The 13,200-nt window shown below is 40.8% G+C and overlaps 1 protein-coding gene across 3 annotated transcripts in view; it reads right to left on the bottom strand.

The window, feature by feature from the left end:
• The window catches only part of xylb (xylulokinase homolog (H. influenzae)), a 318,901-nt gene that overhangs the window by 227,635 nt on the left and 78,066 nt on the right, over nt 1-13,200 (bottom strand). For 2 of the 3 annotated variants that reach the window (XM_073054967.1, XM_073054966.1), the window contains exons 4-7: nt 10,649-10,729; nt 10,466-10,552; nt 8,964-9,092; nt 6,857-6,922 (exon numbers count right to left, since the gene is read on the bottom strand). In XM_073054967.1, coding sequence (XP_072911068.1) covers nt 6,857-6,922; nt 8,964-9,092; nt 10,466-10,552; nt 10,649-10,729 — 363 coding nt within the window. The remainder of the gene's footprint in view (nt 1-6,856; nt 6,923-8,963; nt 9,093-10,465; nt 10,553-10,648; nt 10,730-13,200) is intronic. The other variant, XM_073054968.1, reaches the window with a different exon arrangement.

The following is a 13,200-nucleotide window of genomic DNA, read 5'->3' as shown; positions in this document are numbered from 1 at the left end:
CACTGAAACTGAGACAGCTTTAGATTTTCCTACTGTTTAAGAACACTGCATATATGCCATCATGTAGCAGATGTTACGCAAATGCCTAACACCAGACTTCTTAAAAAGGTGCAATACACAGAGCTCTTGCACTAGATGGATAGCAGAAGCTTCCATGAAAGCAATGAACCTTCCCACTCGGACGCATGACCACTAAAACTGAAGAAGAACAAGAAGAGATAACACTGAGAGCTTCTTCATCAGGAGCGCAGCCATAAAGCCCGAAGGAGAATGCAAGTCAAACTAGCTACCTACCTATCAAATAATGAAAGGCCTAAATAAAGCGAACATGGAAAAAAATGTTTCCTGCTGTGGGAGAGTCTCGGATCAGAGGGCACAACCTCAGAATAGAAGGACATGCCTTTAGAACAGAGACGAGGAAGAATTTCTTTAGCTACAGGTAGTGAATCTGTAGAATTCAAAACACTGGGAATATTTAAAGCATAGTTTGATAAACTTAATTAATAAGGGTGATAAAGATTACAAGGAGGCAGGAAAATGAGGTTGAGATGGATAATAAATCAGCCATGATAGAATGGCGGGGAAGACCTAATGAGCCGAATACTGTTCCTATGTCTTATGGTCTACCCACCACACCTCCTTCTCCACCTCTGGCATAGTCCGTGGATCCAATTCGCACCTCATCAGCCACCTTGCAATCACAAGAACTGGAATAGGAACAAATTTTCCCAGTTCTATCCCAAGAGATTGCATAAAAAGAAGACAATTTTATGCCAGGGGAAATAATTTGTATATTTTAGCTCCTGTGAGCAACCTCAACTCCAAGGACTGTGTAAGAAAACAAATTAAGTGCTGAATTATTTACAGTCCCTTGACATCTGACAAGACTATTTTGTAAATTTTACACTTGAATGGTTGTCACAGAATATTGGTAAGTAGAATCTTCACTGGTGTCATTGAAAAGAATGAGTACCTTGCAAATAATTAAGTCCAACAGCAAGAATCCATATAAAGCAATAAAGCAATAAAGGTCCTGAAGATAAACTGGAATCAGATTCCAACAGAAACCTTCAGGAAAAATTTTATGTAAAATCCATTACCAATGTATAGGGATTGTAAATCGTAGAAAGGAATATTTCCTCTAAGCAGTTTGTTAAAGTAATATAATAAAAGTGTTTTGTTAAAATGACTAGAATATAAAAATAAGGATGTATCGCTGAGGCTTTCTCAGGTATTGGTCAGAATACATTTGGAGTATTGTGAGAAGCTCTGGGCCCCTTATAGACAATAGATGCAGGAGTAGGCCATTCGGCCCTTTGAGCCAGCACCACCATTCAATGTGATCATGGCTGATCATCCACAATCAGTACCCCGTTCCTGCCTTCTCCCCATATCCCTTGACTCCGCTATCTTTAAGAGCTCTATCCAACTCTTTCTTGAAAGCATCCAGAAAATTGGCCTCCACTGCCTTCTGAGGCAGAGCATTCCATAGATTCAGAACTCCCTGGGTGAAAAAGATTTCCCTGAACTCCATTCTAAATGGCCTACCCCTTATTCTTAAACTGTGGCCTCTGGTTCTGGACTCCCCCAACATCAGGAACATGTTTCCTGCCTCTAGCATGTCCAATCCCTTAATAATCTTATATGTTTCAATCAGATCCCCTCTTATCCTTCTAAATTCCAGTGTATACAAGCCCAGTCGCTCCAATCTTTCAACTTATGACAGTCCCGCCATCCTGGGAATCAACCTCATGAACCTATGCTGCACTCCCTCAACAGCAAGAATGTCCGTCCTCAAATTTGGAGACCAAAACTGAACACAATACTCCAGGTGTGGTCTCACCAGAGCCCTGTACAACTGCAGAAGGACCTCTTTGCTCCTATACTCAACTCCCCTTGTTATGAAGGCCAACATGCCATTAGCTTTCTTCACTGCCTGCTGTACCTGCATGTTTACTTTCAGTGACTGATGTACAAGAACACCTAGATCTCATTGTACTTACCCTTTTCCTAACTTGACACCATTTAGATAGTGATCTGCCTTCCTGTTCTTACCACAAAGTGGATAACCTCACATTTATCCACATTAAACTGCATCTGCCATGCATATGCCCACTCACTTAACTTGTCCAGGTCACCCTGCATCCTCCTAACATCCTCCTCATATTTTACACTACCACCCAGCTTTGTGTCATCTGCAAATTTGCTAATGTTACATTTAATCCCTTCATCTAAACCATTAATGTATATTCTAAATAGCTGTGGTCCCAGCACCGAGCCTTGTGGTACACCACTAGTCACTGCCTGCCATTCTGAAAAGGACCCGTTAATCCCTACTCTTTGTTTCCTGTCTGCCATCCAATTTTCTATCCATGTTAGTACTCTACCCCCACTATCATGTGCTCTAATTTTGCCCGCTAATCTCCTATGTAGGACCTTATCAAAGGCTTTCTGAAAGTCCAGGTACACTATATCCACTGGCTCACCCTTGTCCATTTTTATAGTTACATCCTCAAAAAATTCCAGATTAGTCAAGCATGATTTTTCCTTCGTAAATCCATGCTGACTCAGACCAATCCTATTACTGCTAACCAAATGTGCCACTATTTCATCTTTTATAATTGACTGCAGCATCTTCCCCACCACTGAGGTCAGGCTAACTGGTCTATAATTCCCTGTTTTCTCTCTCCCTTCTTTCTTAAAAAGTGGGATAACATTAGCTACCCTCCAATCCTCAGGAACTGATCCTGAATCTATAGAACATTGGAAAATGATTACCAATGCGTCCACAATTTCTAGAGCCACCTCCTTAAGTACCCTGCGATGCAGACCATCAGGCCCTGGGGATTTATCAGCCTTCAGTCCCATCGGTCTACCCAACACAATTTTCTGCCTAATGTGAATTTCCTTCAGTTCCTCCGTTACCTTGGGTCCTCTGGCCACTATTACATCTGGGAGATTGCCTGTGTCTTCCCATTGAAGACAGATCCAAAGTACCTGTTCAACTCGTCTGCCATTTCCTTGTTCCCCATAATAAATTCACCCGTTTCTGTCTTCAAGGGCCCAACTTTGGTCTTAACTAATTTTTTCCTCTTCACATACCTAAAGAAGCTTTTACTATCCTCCTTTATATTCTTGGCTAGCTTACCTTCGTACCTCATCTTTTCTCCCCGTATTGCCTTTTTAGTTATCTTCTGTTGCTCTTTAAAAGTTTCCCAATCCTGTGGCTTCCCACATCTTTGCTATGTTATACTTCTTCTCTTTTATTTTTATACTGTCCTTGACTTTCCTTGTCAGCCACGGTCACCCCCAACTCTCCTTAAAATCTTTCTTCCTCTTTGGAATGAACTGATCCTGCACCTTCTGTATTATTCCCTGAAATACCTGCCATTGTTGTTCCACTGTCATCCCTGCTAGGGTATCCTTCCACTCAACTTTGGCTAGTTCCTCCCTCATGGCTCCATAGTCCCCTTTGTTCAACTGTAATACTGACACTTCTGATTTTCCCTTCTCCCCCTCAAATTGTAGATTAAAACATATCATATTATGGTCACTACCTCCTAATGGCTCTTTTACCTCGAGTTCCCTTATCAAATCTGGTTCATTACACAACACTAGATCCAGAATTGCCTTTTCCCTGGTAGGCTCCAGTACAAGCTGCTCTAAGAATCCATCTCGGAGGCACTCCACAAACTCCTTTCTTGGGGTCCAGTACCAACCTGGTTTTTCCAGTCTACCTGCATGTGAAATCCTCCATTACAACCGTAGCATTACCTTTGTGACATGCTAATTTTAGCTCTTGTTTCAACTTGCACCCTATATCCAGGCTACTATTTGGGGGCCTGTAGATAACTCCCATTAGGGTCTTTTTGCCCTTACAATTTCTCAGTTTTATCCATACCCACTCTACATCTCCTGATTCTATGTCCCCCCTCGCAAGGGACTGAATTTCATTCCTCACCAGCAGAGCCACCCACCCTCTCTGCCCACCTGTCTGTCCTTTCGATAGGACATATGTCCTTGAATATTCATTTCTCAGCCCTGGTCCTCTTGCAGCCATGTCTCTGTTATTCCTACAACATCATACTTGCCAATTTCTAACTGAGCCTCAAGCTCATTCACTTTATTTCTTACACTTCGTGCATTCATATATATTACTTTTAATCCATTACTCCCCTCGCTTCACACATTGATCCCTATTGCACTTGGCCATACTCACCGATCCCTTCCTGAGCTTTCTGCCCCTTTAATTCTGTTGTCTTTAACTTTTCTTATTCTCTCTTTCCCTTTAACTCCATCCTTATATTTCCAGTTCGTCTCCTCCCCCCCACTTGTTAGTTTAAACACACCCGTGTAGCAGTGGCAAACCTGTCTGCCAGAATGCTGGTCCCCCGCCTGTTAAGGTGCAACCCATCTCCATTGTACAATTCGTCCTTACCCCAAAACAAATCCCAGTGGTCTAAGAATCTAAAACCTAATAAAGGATGTGCTGGCATTGGAGAGGGTCCAGATGACATTCATGAGAATGATTCTGGCAGTGAAAGGGTTAATGTGTGAGAAGTGTTTGACGACTCTGGGCCTGTACTTGTTGGAATTTAGAATGGAGAGAGGAACTCATTGAAACCTATTGAATATTGAAAGGCCTTGATAAAGTGGACATTGAGAGCGTGCTTCCAACAGTGGGGAAGTCTCGGACCAGAGAGTACAGCCTTAGAATTGAAGGGCAACCCTTTAGAACAGAGATTAGGAAGAATTTCTTTAGTCAGAGGGTGGTAAATCTATGAAATTAATTGCCACAGGCAGCTGTGGAGGCCAAGTCATTGGCTGTATTTAAAGCAGAGGTTGCTGGGTTGCTGATTAGTAAGGGTATCTATCAAAGGTTACAGGAAGAAAAGCAGGAGAATGAGGTTGAGGAGAATAATAACTCAGTCATGATCAAATGGCAGAGGAGATCAATAGACTGAATGGCCTATTGTTCCTATCTGCTCCTAGGTGTTATGTTCTAAAGTTATAGATGCAGTCACAATTAACCAGTTGCCGTGTGCATACATCTACTGATGTTCCTGGAATCATCGGGTGTTTCGGGTCTTTCAACATCATACACCCTTCTCCAGGTGACCCAGCCGGGGCTGATCAGAGCCCAGCTTGTGTCCAGATGGCTAGCTACATATGACTCCATGGCTCCCCTCTTTTGATCCACAGCCATCTTGAGGCCCTCTCTGCCTCATCGGTGGTATTGTGGATGGCTCTCCTCTTCCTCTCTCCTCAATGCCCCAGTTGCTGAAGGCTCTGGCTAAGGAACAAGCTGCGAATCCCCTACAACCAACTTCCACTGGGAGACACCTCGCTCTCCATCCAGCCTGCTGACAGTTGCTGACCAGTCCTGCGTACTTGGAGAGCTTCCTTTCAAAGGCCTCTTCCAAGCGATCTTCCCATGGGACTGTCAACTCCAGCATCACCACCTCATTCCTTGCCTTAAAAAACTTTCCTGCAAATGGTGGTTGAAAGGCCAGAAGAACAGTAAGTGTGTATCAAATATCTGTCAAAATGCTATGTAACAAAATGAAGATTTTACTTTACTGTATGTTCATATTAACATAAAAATGTAAGTAAGAGAAACAGGAATAGACCACTCAGCGGATCTTGCCTGCTCCCATGCTGTTGCTTCATAACACATTAACAAAAGAAATAGAAACAAAAAAAAAGGCCATTCAGTCCTCATCACAACTTTCTTGCACTAACACTGTAATCTTCAAGTCAATTAATATTTAAAAATCCATTGATCAGTCTTGAATATGTTCAAAGACTGAGCCTCCGCTGCTTTCTTGGGCAGTGAATTCCAAATATTCATCATTCCAGAATTAAGAAATACATAAACAAGAGAAATTCTGCAGATACTGGAAATCCAGAGCAACACACACAAAATGCTGGAGGAACTCAGCAGGTCAGGCAGCATCTATGGAAATGAATAAAGTATCGATGTTTCAGGCCAGGACTGGAAAGAAAGGGGGAAGGAGGATAGCTAGAAAGAGGTAGGGTGAAGCCTGGTGGCTAATAAAGGTAAAGGACTGGAGAAGAAAAAATCTGATAAGAAAAGAGAATGGACGATAGGAGGAAGGGAAGGGAAGGGAAGGGAATCTCCATTTCTGGCATGAACGACGAATCCATAATTAATCTGAAATTATGACTCTAAGTTTGATGCATCAAATTTAGGTGAAACATCTTCCGCCATCTTATTAAGCCTGTTAAGAATTCTGCACATATCAATAGGATATGTGGGATATGTCACCAAAGACTCCAGAAAATTTCTAGGTACTGTATTCTCGATGGTTGCATTACCTACCGTCTGGTCTGAAGGTGCCAGTGCATAGGATCAGAAAAAGCTGCTGTAAGTTGTAAACTCAGTCAGTTCCATCATGGACACTAGTCTCCCCACTATCAAGGACATCATCAATAAGCGATGTCTCGAGAAGGAGGCATCCATCGTTAAGGACCCCACCAGCATGCCCTCTTCTCATTGCTAACATCAGGGAGGAGATACAGCAGCCTGAAGACACACATTCAACATTTTAGAAACAGCTTCTTCACCTTCACCATCAGATTTCTGAACAAACCATGAACACTACCTCTCTTTTGTTCTAATTTGCACTATTTTATATTTTTGTATATTTCGTATTGTAACCCATAGTAATGTTTTATCTTGCACTGTATTGCTGCCAAAGAACGACAAATTTCACGACATATGCCAATGATAACAAACTTAATTCTGAGTCTAACTTTGTTAATCCCAAAGCTCACTTTCCATCAATCTTAAATAGCAGTGTTCTTTTTTGTCTCTATGATTCTGTCAAAATACCTCAGTTTTCTTGTATTCTTCAGGATTCTCTTTGTGGATCTTTGCAATTTGGTTTCCTGTGAAACGCTGTGTGCGGTAAAACACACAAGTGTTTAAAAAGTGACCGAAAACAAACTTAACGCAAATACTCATTAGCATTTCAGATGATAAAATGAAGCAAAGCCTAATTTAACACAATTTCAGTTTAAATATTTAATCATCAGTAACTACCGATAATGATCTAACACCTACACTTGCTTCAGAGTAGAATGTGCCAACAGAAATTGCTAAACTACTCAGTCACTTTCCCAGTTCTGATGTGTTTTTGTCTCCTGAAGGGATGTGGCCTGAGCAGTTTTCAACACTTCAGGATTCTTCATATTGCAGTATTTTTGATTTCCAGTTATATTATCCTGCTATTTTTATCTACACACAAAGGGTGCTCCAATAGCAAGCTTAATTTTAAAGCAAAGTCCAATCATTATTAACTCTAGTAAGTTCAACTGTGATTAAATACTTAAAAGAGCTTTAAAGATAGTTTTGCATGCCTGGTTTTTCTGAACTTGGTCTGAAGTTGAAGCAATGGAAGAATATTCTGTAGGGAATATCTAGCATAGAATTGAATATACTATTGTAACTGTTCATTTAGACTACTGCATTTCTATAGTTAATGTGGTTGTTACAATTAAACCTTATGGCACCTACGCAAATAGACCTACAGAATAACTGAATACGGGGTTCAGACAGCATTTATAGAAAGAAATTCAATTAATGTCAATTAGTTAATTTTGTGAACCTTTGCATGAGGAACCTTGTCAAATGCTTTTTTGAAGTCCCAGTACACCAGGGATTCCCAACCTTTTTTATGCCACGGACCAATACCATTAAGCAAGGGGTCCATGGATATAAACATCTGGTATAAACAATGTCCATTGCCAGACCTTCATTGTGAGACAGGACCTTCACCACATAAAGCCACGTTGACTATCCCTAATAAGTCTGTGCTTTTCTAAATGGAAAATGTCACCAAGAATCTTCTCCAATAACACTGATTCACCACGTTATAACTTCTTAAAACAACAACTGCTGCTCCCAAACAATGGAACAACACAGGCTACCCCTTCATGAATGAACAATGCTTAATTTGTTCAGAGTTTATTTACTTATTGAGATAGGACCTTACAGCAAACCCCAACTTAACCCTAGCCACGGGGCAATTTACAGTGACCAATTAAAATGTGGGAGGTAACTGGAGAAAGTCCACACATTCCATGGGGAGGAAGTACAGACTGCTTACAGATAACGCTGGAATTTAACTACAATCTCCGGCATCCTGAGCATCACACTTACCGCTACCCAGCAGCCATATAAAACTGAAAGGACAGAGAGCCTTATTTTGACATCATAATAAAGTCTGATCAACTTTGCATGTAGATGATTAAACATCAAAGTATAGAAACCTCTCTCTCGTTCATGTGATGTAAAAAAATCACATTTGTACATTTAGTCTGTTCATTAACTCAATGGCCTCCAAAAAAAAAAGGAAAAGCATTCCACAACAATCTTAATGTGGATGGTTGGTTCCAGATAGTTTCTGAGTTAATAAAGATGTCAAAGTTTATGGGGAGAATGCAGAAGAATGGTGTTGAGAGGGAAAATAAATGAGCCAGGATGGAACAGTGGAGCAAGCTCAATGGGCCGAATGGCCTAATTCTGTTCTTATACCTTCTGGTCTTATATTCTGGGATGCATGGACAACAGTAGATGATCCAGCATTTGTGGAGTACATGGCCACAACGTCTAAAGACATTTACATTACTACTAAAACAGTATTAATAATATCTCAGTGTAATATTTTATATCATCCTACCAAGTTCAAGATCTTCTGATATCATTTTTCTCAATTGCAGCCTCTAAGAAGTTGCCAGAATTCACATTCACATTCTTAGCAAGGAATACAAAAAATCCTCTCAAATTCTTGAAGTATTTATTTTTAAACAACATTTGTAGGAAATAACTCTGTATGATCTGTCAGAATGTCTATTTATTTTCTGTAGCTGGAGAATATAACACAGCTCGATATTCTGCTGAGGTATCAAATTTTACTCACGGGATTTGGAGAACAAACCTCATAAGCACGTGATCCAGTGATGTCAGCCAGTTTCTGTGGTCCTCCAACACACTTCTCTAGTTGGAGGCATTCTTCAGTAGTACTGGAGTCCATCCAGACAGGAGAATCCTTAACTGAGAAGCTGGACTGGAAGGAAAAAACATGTATTATTTAAGGAATGCTCAAGTTAAGTCATGATATTTTAAATGTTTCAATCATTTCAAGATTTCTATCAATTGACCTACCTACTCTTCTGACAACAATGACTTAAGAGATTTCCACAACCTTCATATGTAAGCCCAGAACACTGAGGCTGTTTCTCTACAGGTGTTAGCAGAATTACCCTGTATTTCTAGAATTTTATGTTTTTATTCCTTTAACGTTGTCTCCCAAACAGTTTACTTCCAACTCAGGAGTTCAGTATCAGAACACTTGTGCTAATTTTCCATAAGGCAGAGGAATAGAAGAGAAACCCAGTCACACTGCCTGCTTCAAGGGATGGCAGCATAGCAGTTAATGCAAAGCTTTACAGCACCGCTAGGGGTTCAATTCCCGCCACTGCCTGAAAGGAGTTTCTACGGTCTCCCCATGACTGCGTTGGTTTCCTCATGGTGCTCCAATTTCCTCCCACATTCCAGAACATACGGTTAGGGTTAGTAAGTCATGGACACCCTACTTTGGTTCCAAACCACAGTAGCACTTGCAGGCCGCAATCGCACCCCACCCACCACCCCCATATACCCTTGGACTGGGTTGCTCATTGCCAAAATGACACATTTCACTGTATGTTTTCATGTACATGTGACAAATGAAGCTCATCTTATCTTCATCTTTTACCTTTAGCTGCCTGTAATGAAAATGAATATATTTTATTCATTGTTTATTTATTTAGGGTGCAGTGCAGAACAGGCCCTTCAAGCCCAACAAGTCGCTCGCCCAGCAACCAACCAATTAAACCTTAGCCTAATCAAAGGACAATTTACAATGATCAATTATCATGTACGAAATGCCCATTTCGTCATGCTGTTTACTTTTAAAACTTTTGTCATAAATGCACCTTATTATTTGTTAATTTATTTGTGGTAATATTACCTTATGTGTTGTGTGTGTGAGTTATATATGAATGTACTGTGTTGTGCACCTTGGTCCAGAGGAACATTGACTGGTAGCATACATGTGCACAGCTGAATGGCAAAAAACTGAACTTGGATTTGTAACCGGTATGTCTTTGGACTGTGGGAGGAAACTGGAGCACCAGGAGAAACCCATCTGGTCACAGGAAGAACCTACAGACTCCTCTAGGATGGGACTGGGATTGAACTCCGATTTCTGATGCTCTGAGCTGTAAAGCATCACAGTAACCACTACGCCTCCGTGGATATACTGAGCATTTAATGCGGCTCAGCGCAAGGTCAGGGTTCTACGATCTGGCTGTGTGGGATAAGCACAAAATCCAAAACATGATTTTAAATTCTAAAGCCTTCTGTTGCTATACTATGCAAAGTTCCTGCAATCCTCACCTCCAATATCTGGTGCAGAGAAAGGTCAGCAGGCATGTTTTGCAAGGTCTGATTGGCTCCCTCCTTCCAATAAACACTGCCATGTTGCTGTGAAGAAAATAATAAGTGATTGTAGTCGGCATTCAGAAAGAAACATTAGATTTCTTTACTCAATTCCCAATTCAAACAATTATCACCACTTACTTGACCAGAACCAGACAAAGACTTTAACTTTGAAAAATCAAGGTTTGCAGCTTTCAACCTGTCCAAGAGTAAATCCAATGCCTGAAAAATACAGGGGATATTTGTACTCAGCAGGATAATAAGCACAGTCTGTAATTAATCCTTTAAGATTTTAATGTTTGATATGATTATCCTGATCTATTTTATTTATCCAATATTATAACCAGCTTCAACATAACAGCAGTATATCAATGAAATTCCAGCAGTTTCAAAAAGCTGTAACATGACTTCTCAGATCTTCATCTTAATTTCGCTAGACAAACATGCCATATTCCTTCTTTACCATCTTATCAATCTGTGCAGCCATTTTCAGGGAGCTATGAATAGGGACCCTAATATCCCTCTGCTCATCGTCACTGCTAAGGGTCTTACCATTAACAGTGTGTTGTCTCTCTACATTTGATCTACTGAGGTGCCACACTTCATACTTGACCAAGTTAAACTCCGTCTGCTAATCCTCCACCCATAAATGCAAAGGATCTATATCCCACTGTACCCTCTGTGAGTCTTCCATGCTATCCAAAACACCACCAATCTTCGTGTAATCTCCAAGCTTACTTTCTTACTAATCTACCCACCTGCATTTTCATTTGGGTCATTTATATATCTCACAAACAGCAGAGGTCCCAATATCGATCCCTACAGAACACCACTAGCCACAGACCTCCATCTAGAGCAAACTCCAGCGACCACTACCCTTTGTCTTCTATGTCAAGCCAATTCTGAATCCAAATGGTCAATTCACCAATGATCCCATGCATCTTAATCTTCTGGACGAGACTTACACGAGAGTCGTTGTCAAATGCCTAACTAAAATCATGTATACAACAACAGCTCTGCCTTCATCAACCATCTCTGCCACCTCCTTGAGGAACTCATAAGTAAAACATGATTTTCTCCACACAAAGCCATGCTGACTACATAATTAGGCCATGATTTTCCAATTTTTCATAAATCCCATCACTAAGAATCCTCCCCAGTAACCTCCCTACCACTGACGCAAGACTCACCAACCTAGTTTCCAGGATATTCCGTCTTCCTGCTTGAATAATGGAACAACACCAGCTACTCACCAGTTCTCCAGGACTTCATCTGCTGTTAGAGAGGATATGAAGATATTGGCCAAGCCCCCAGCAATCTCATCTCTTACTTCTCCCAACAACCTTGGGTATGTCTCATAGGCCCTGGGAATCATCCACCTTAATCTTCTTTAAGAGACCACATATTACATCTTTCTTTATCTCAAAATCCCCTAGCAAATTAGCACCCTCTACACCGATCTTCTATGATCTTCTTCTTTGTCAATACTGATGCAAATTACTCATTTAGGACCTCACCACATCCTCTCCCTCCAAGCATGTTTCCTCCTAGCTATCCTCTTGTTCTTGAGGTATGAATAAAATTCCATGAAATTTGCTTTAATCTGACTTGTCAAGGACTTTTCAAGACCCCTCTTGGCTTTCCTAATTGCTTTGAGTTCGTTTCTGGCTTTTTTTGTATAATCCTCAAGGGCTCTTTTTAATCTTAGCTTTCTAAACCTTACATATGTTTCCTTTCCTTCTTGACTAAATTACCACCTTTCATGACATCCAAGGTTCCTTAACCTTGCCATCCTTGTCCTTCCTTCTTATGGAATGTAGTTGTCCTATACTGAGGTGTTGGTCTTTAGTCAAGTTTATTGCCATTTAACTACATACATCTACAAACCCCATTTCCAGAAAAGTTGGGATATTTTCCAAAATGCAATAAAAACAAAAATCTGTGATATGTTAATTCACGTGAACCTTTATTTAACTGACAAAAGTACAAAGAAAAGATTTTCAATAGTTTTACTGACCAACTTAATTGTATTTTGTAAATATACACAAAAAAACACACTCAACAAAAGTTGGGACAGAGTTAAAATAAGAATGAAAAGTGCACAGAATATTCAAGTAACACCGGTTTGGAAGACTCCACATTAAGCAGGCTAATTGGTAGCAGGTGAAGTATCATGACTGGGTATAAAAGTAACATCCATCAAAGGCTCAGTCTTTGCAAGCAAGGATGGGTCGTGGCTCACCCCTTTGTGCCAAAATTTGCGAGAGAATTGTTAGTCAGTTCAAAAGGAACATTTCCCAACGCAAGATTGCAGAGAATTTAGGTCTTTCAACATCTACAGTACATAATATTGTGAAAAGATTCAGGGAATTCAGAGACATCTCAGTGCGTAAAGGTCAAGGTCGGAAACGACTGTTGAATGCGCGTGATCTTCGAGCCCTCAGGCGGCACCACCTAAGAAACCGTCATGCTACTGTGACAATTATAGCCACGTGGGCTCGGGAGCACTTCAGAAAACCATTGTCACTTAACACAGTCCGTCGCTGCATCCAGAAATGCAACTTGCAACTGTATTACACAAGGAGGAAGCCATACATCAACTCTATGCAGAAACGCCGGCGAGTTCTCCGGACCCGAGCTCATCTCAGATGAACCGAAAGACTGTGGAACCATGTGCTGTGGTCAGATGAGTC

The sequence above is a fragment of the Hemitrygon akajei genome, chromosome 8, assembly GCF_048418815.1.
Source record: "Hemitrygon akajei chromosome 8, sHemAka1.3, whole genome shotgun sequence".
In the NCBI taxonomy this organism is placed as follows: domain Eukaryota; kingdom Metazoa; phylum Chordata; class Chondrichthyes; order Myliobatiformes; family Dasyatidae; genus Hemitrygon; species Hemitrygon akajei.
This window is presented reverse-complemented; position numbering and strand designations above follow the sequence as displayed.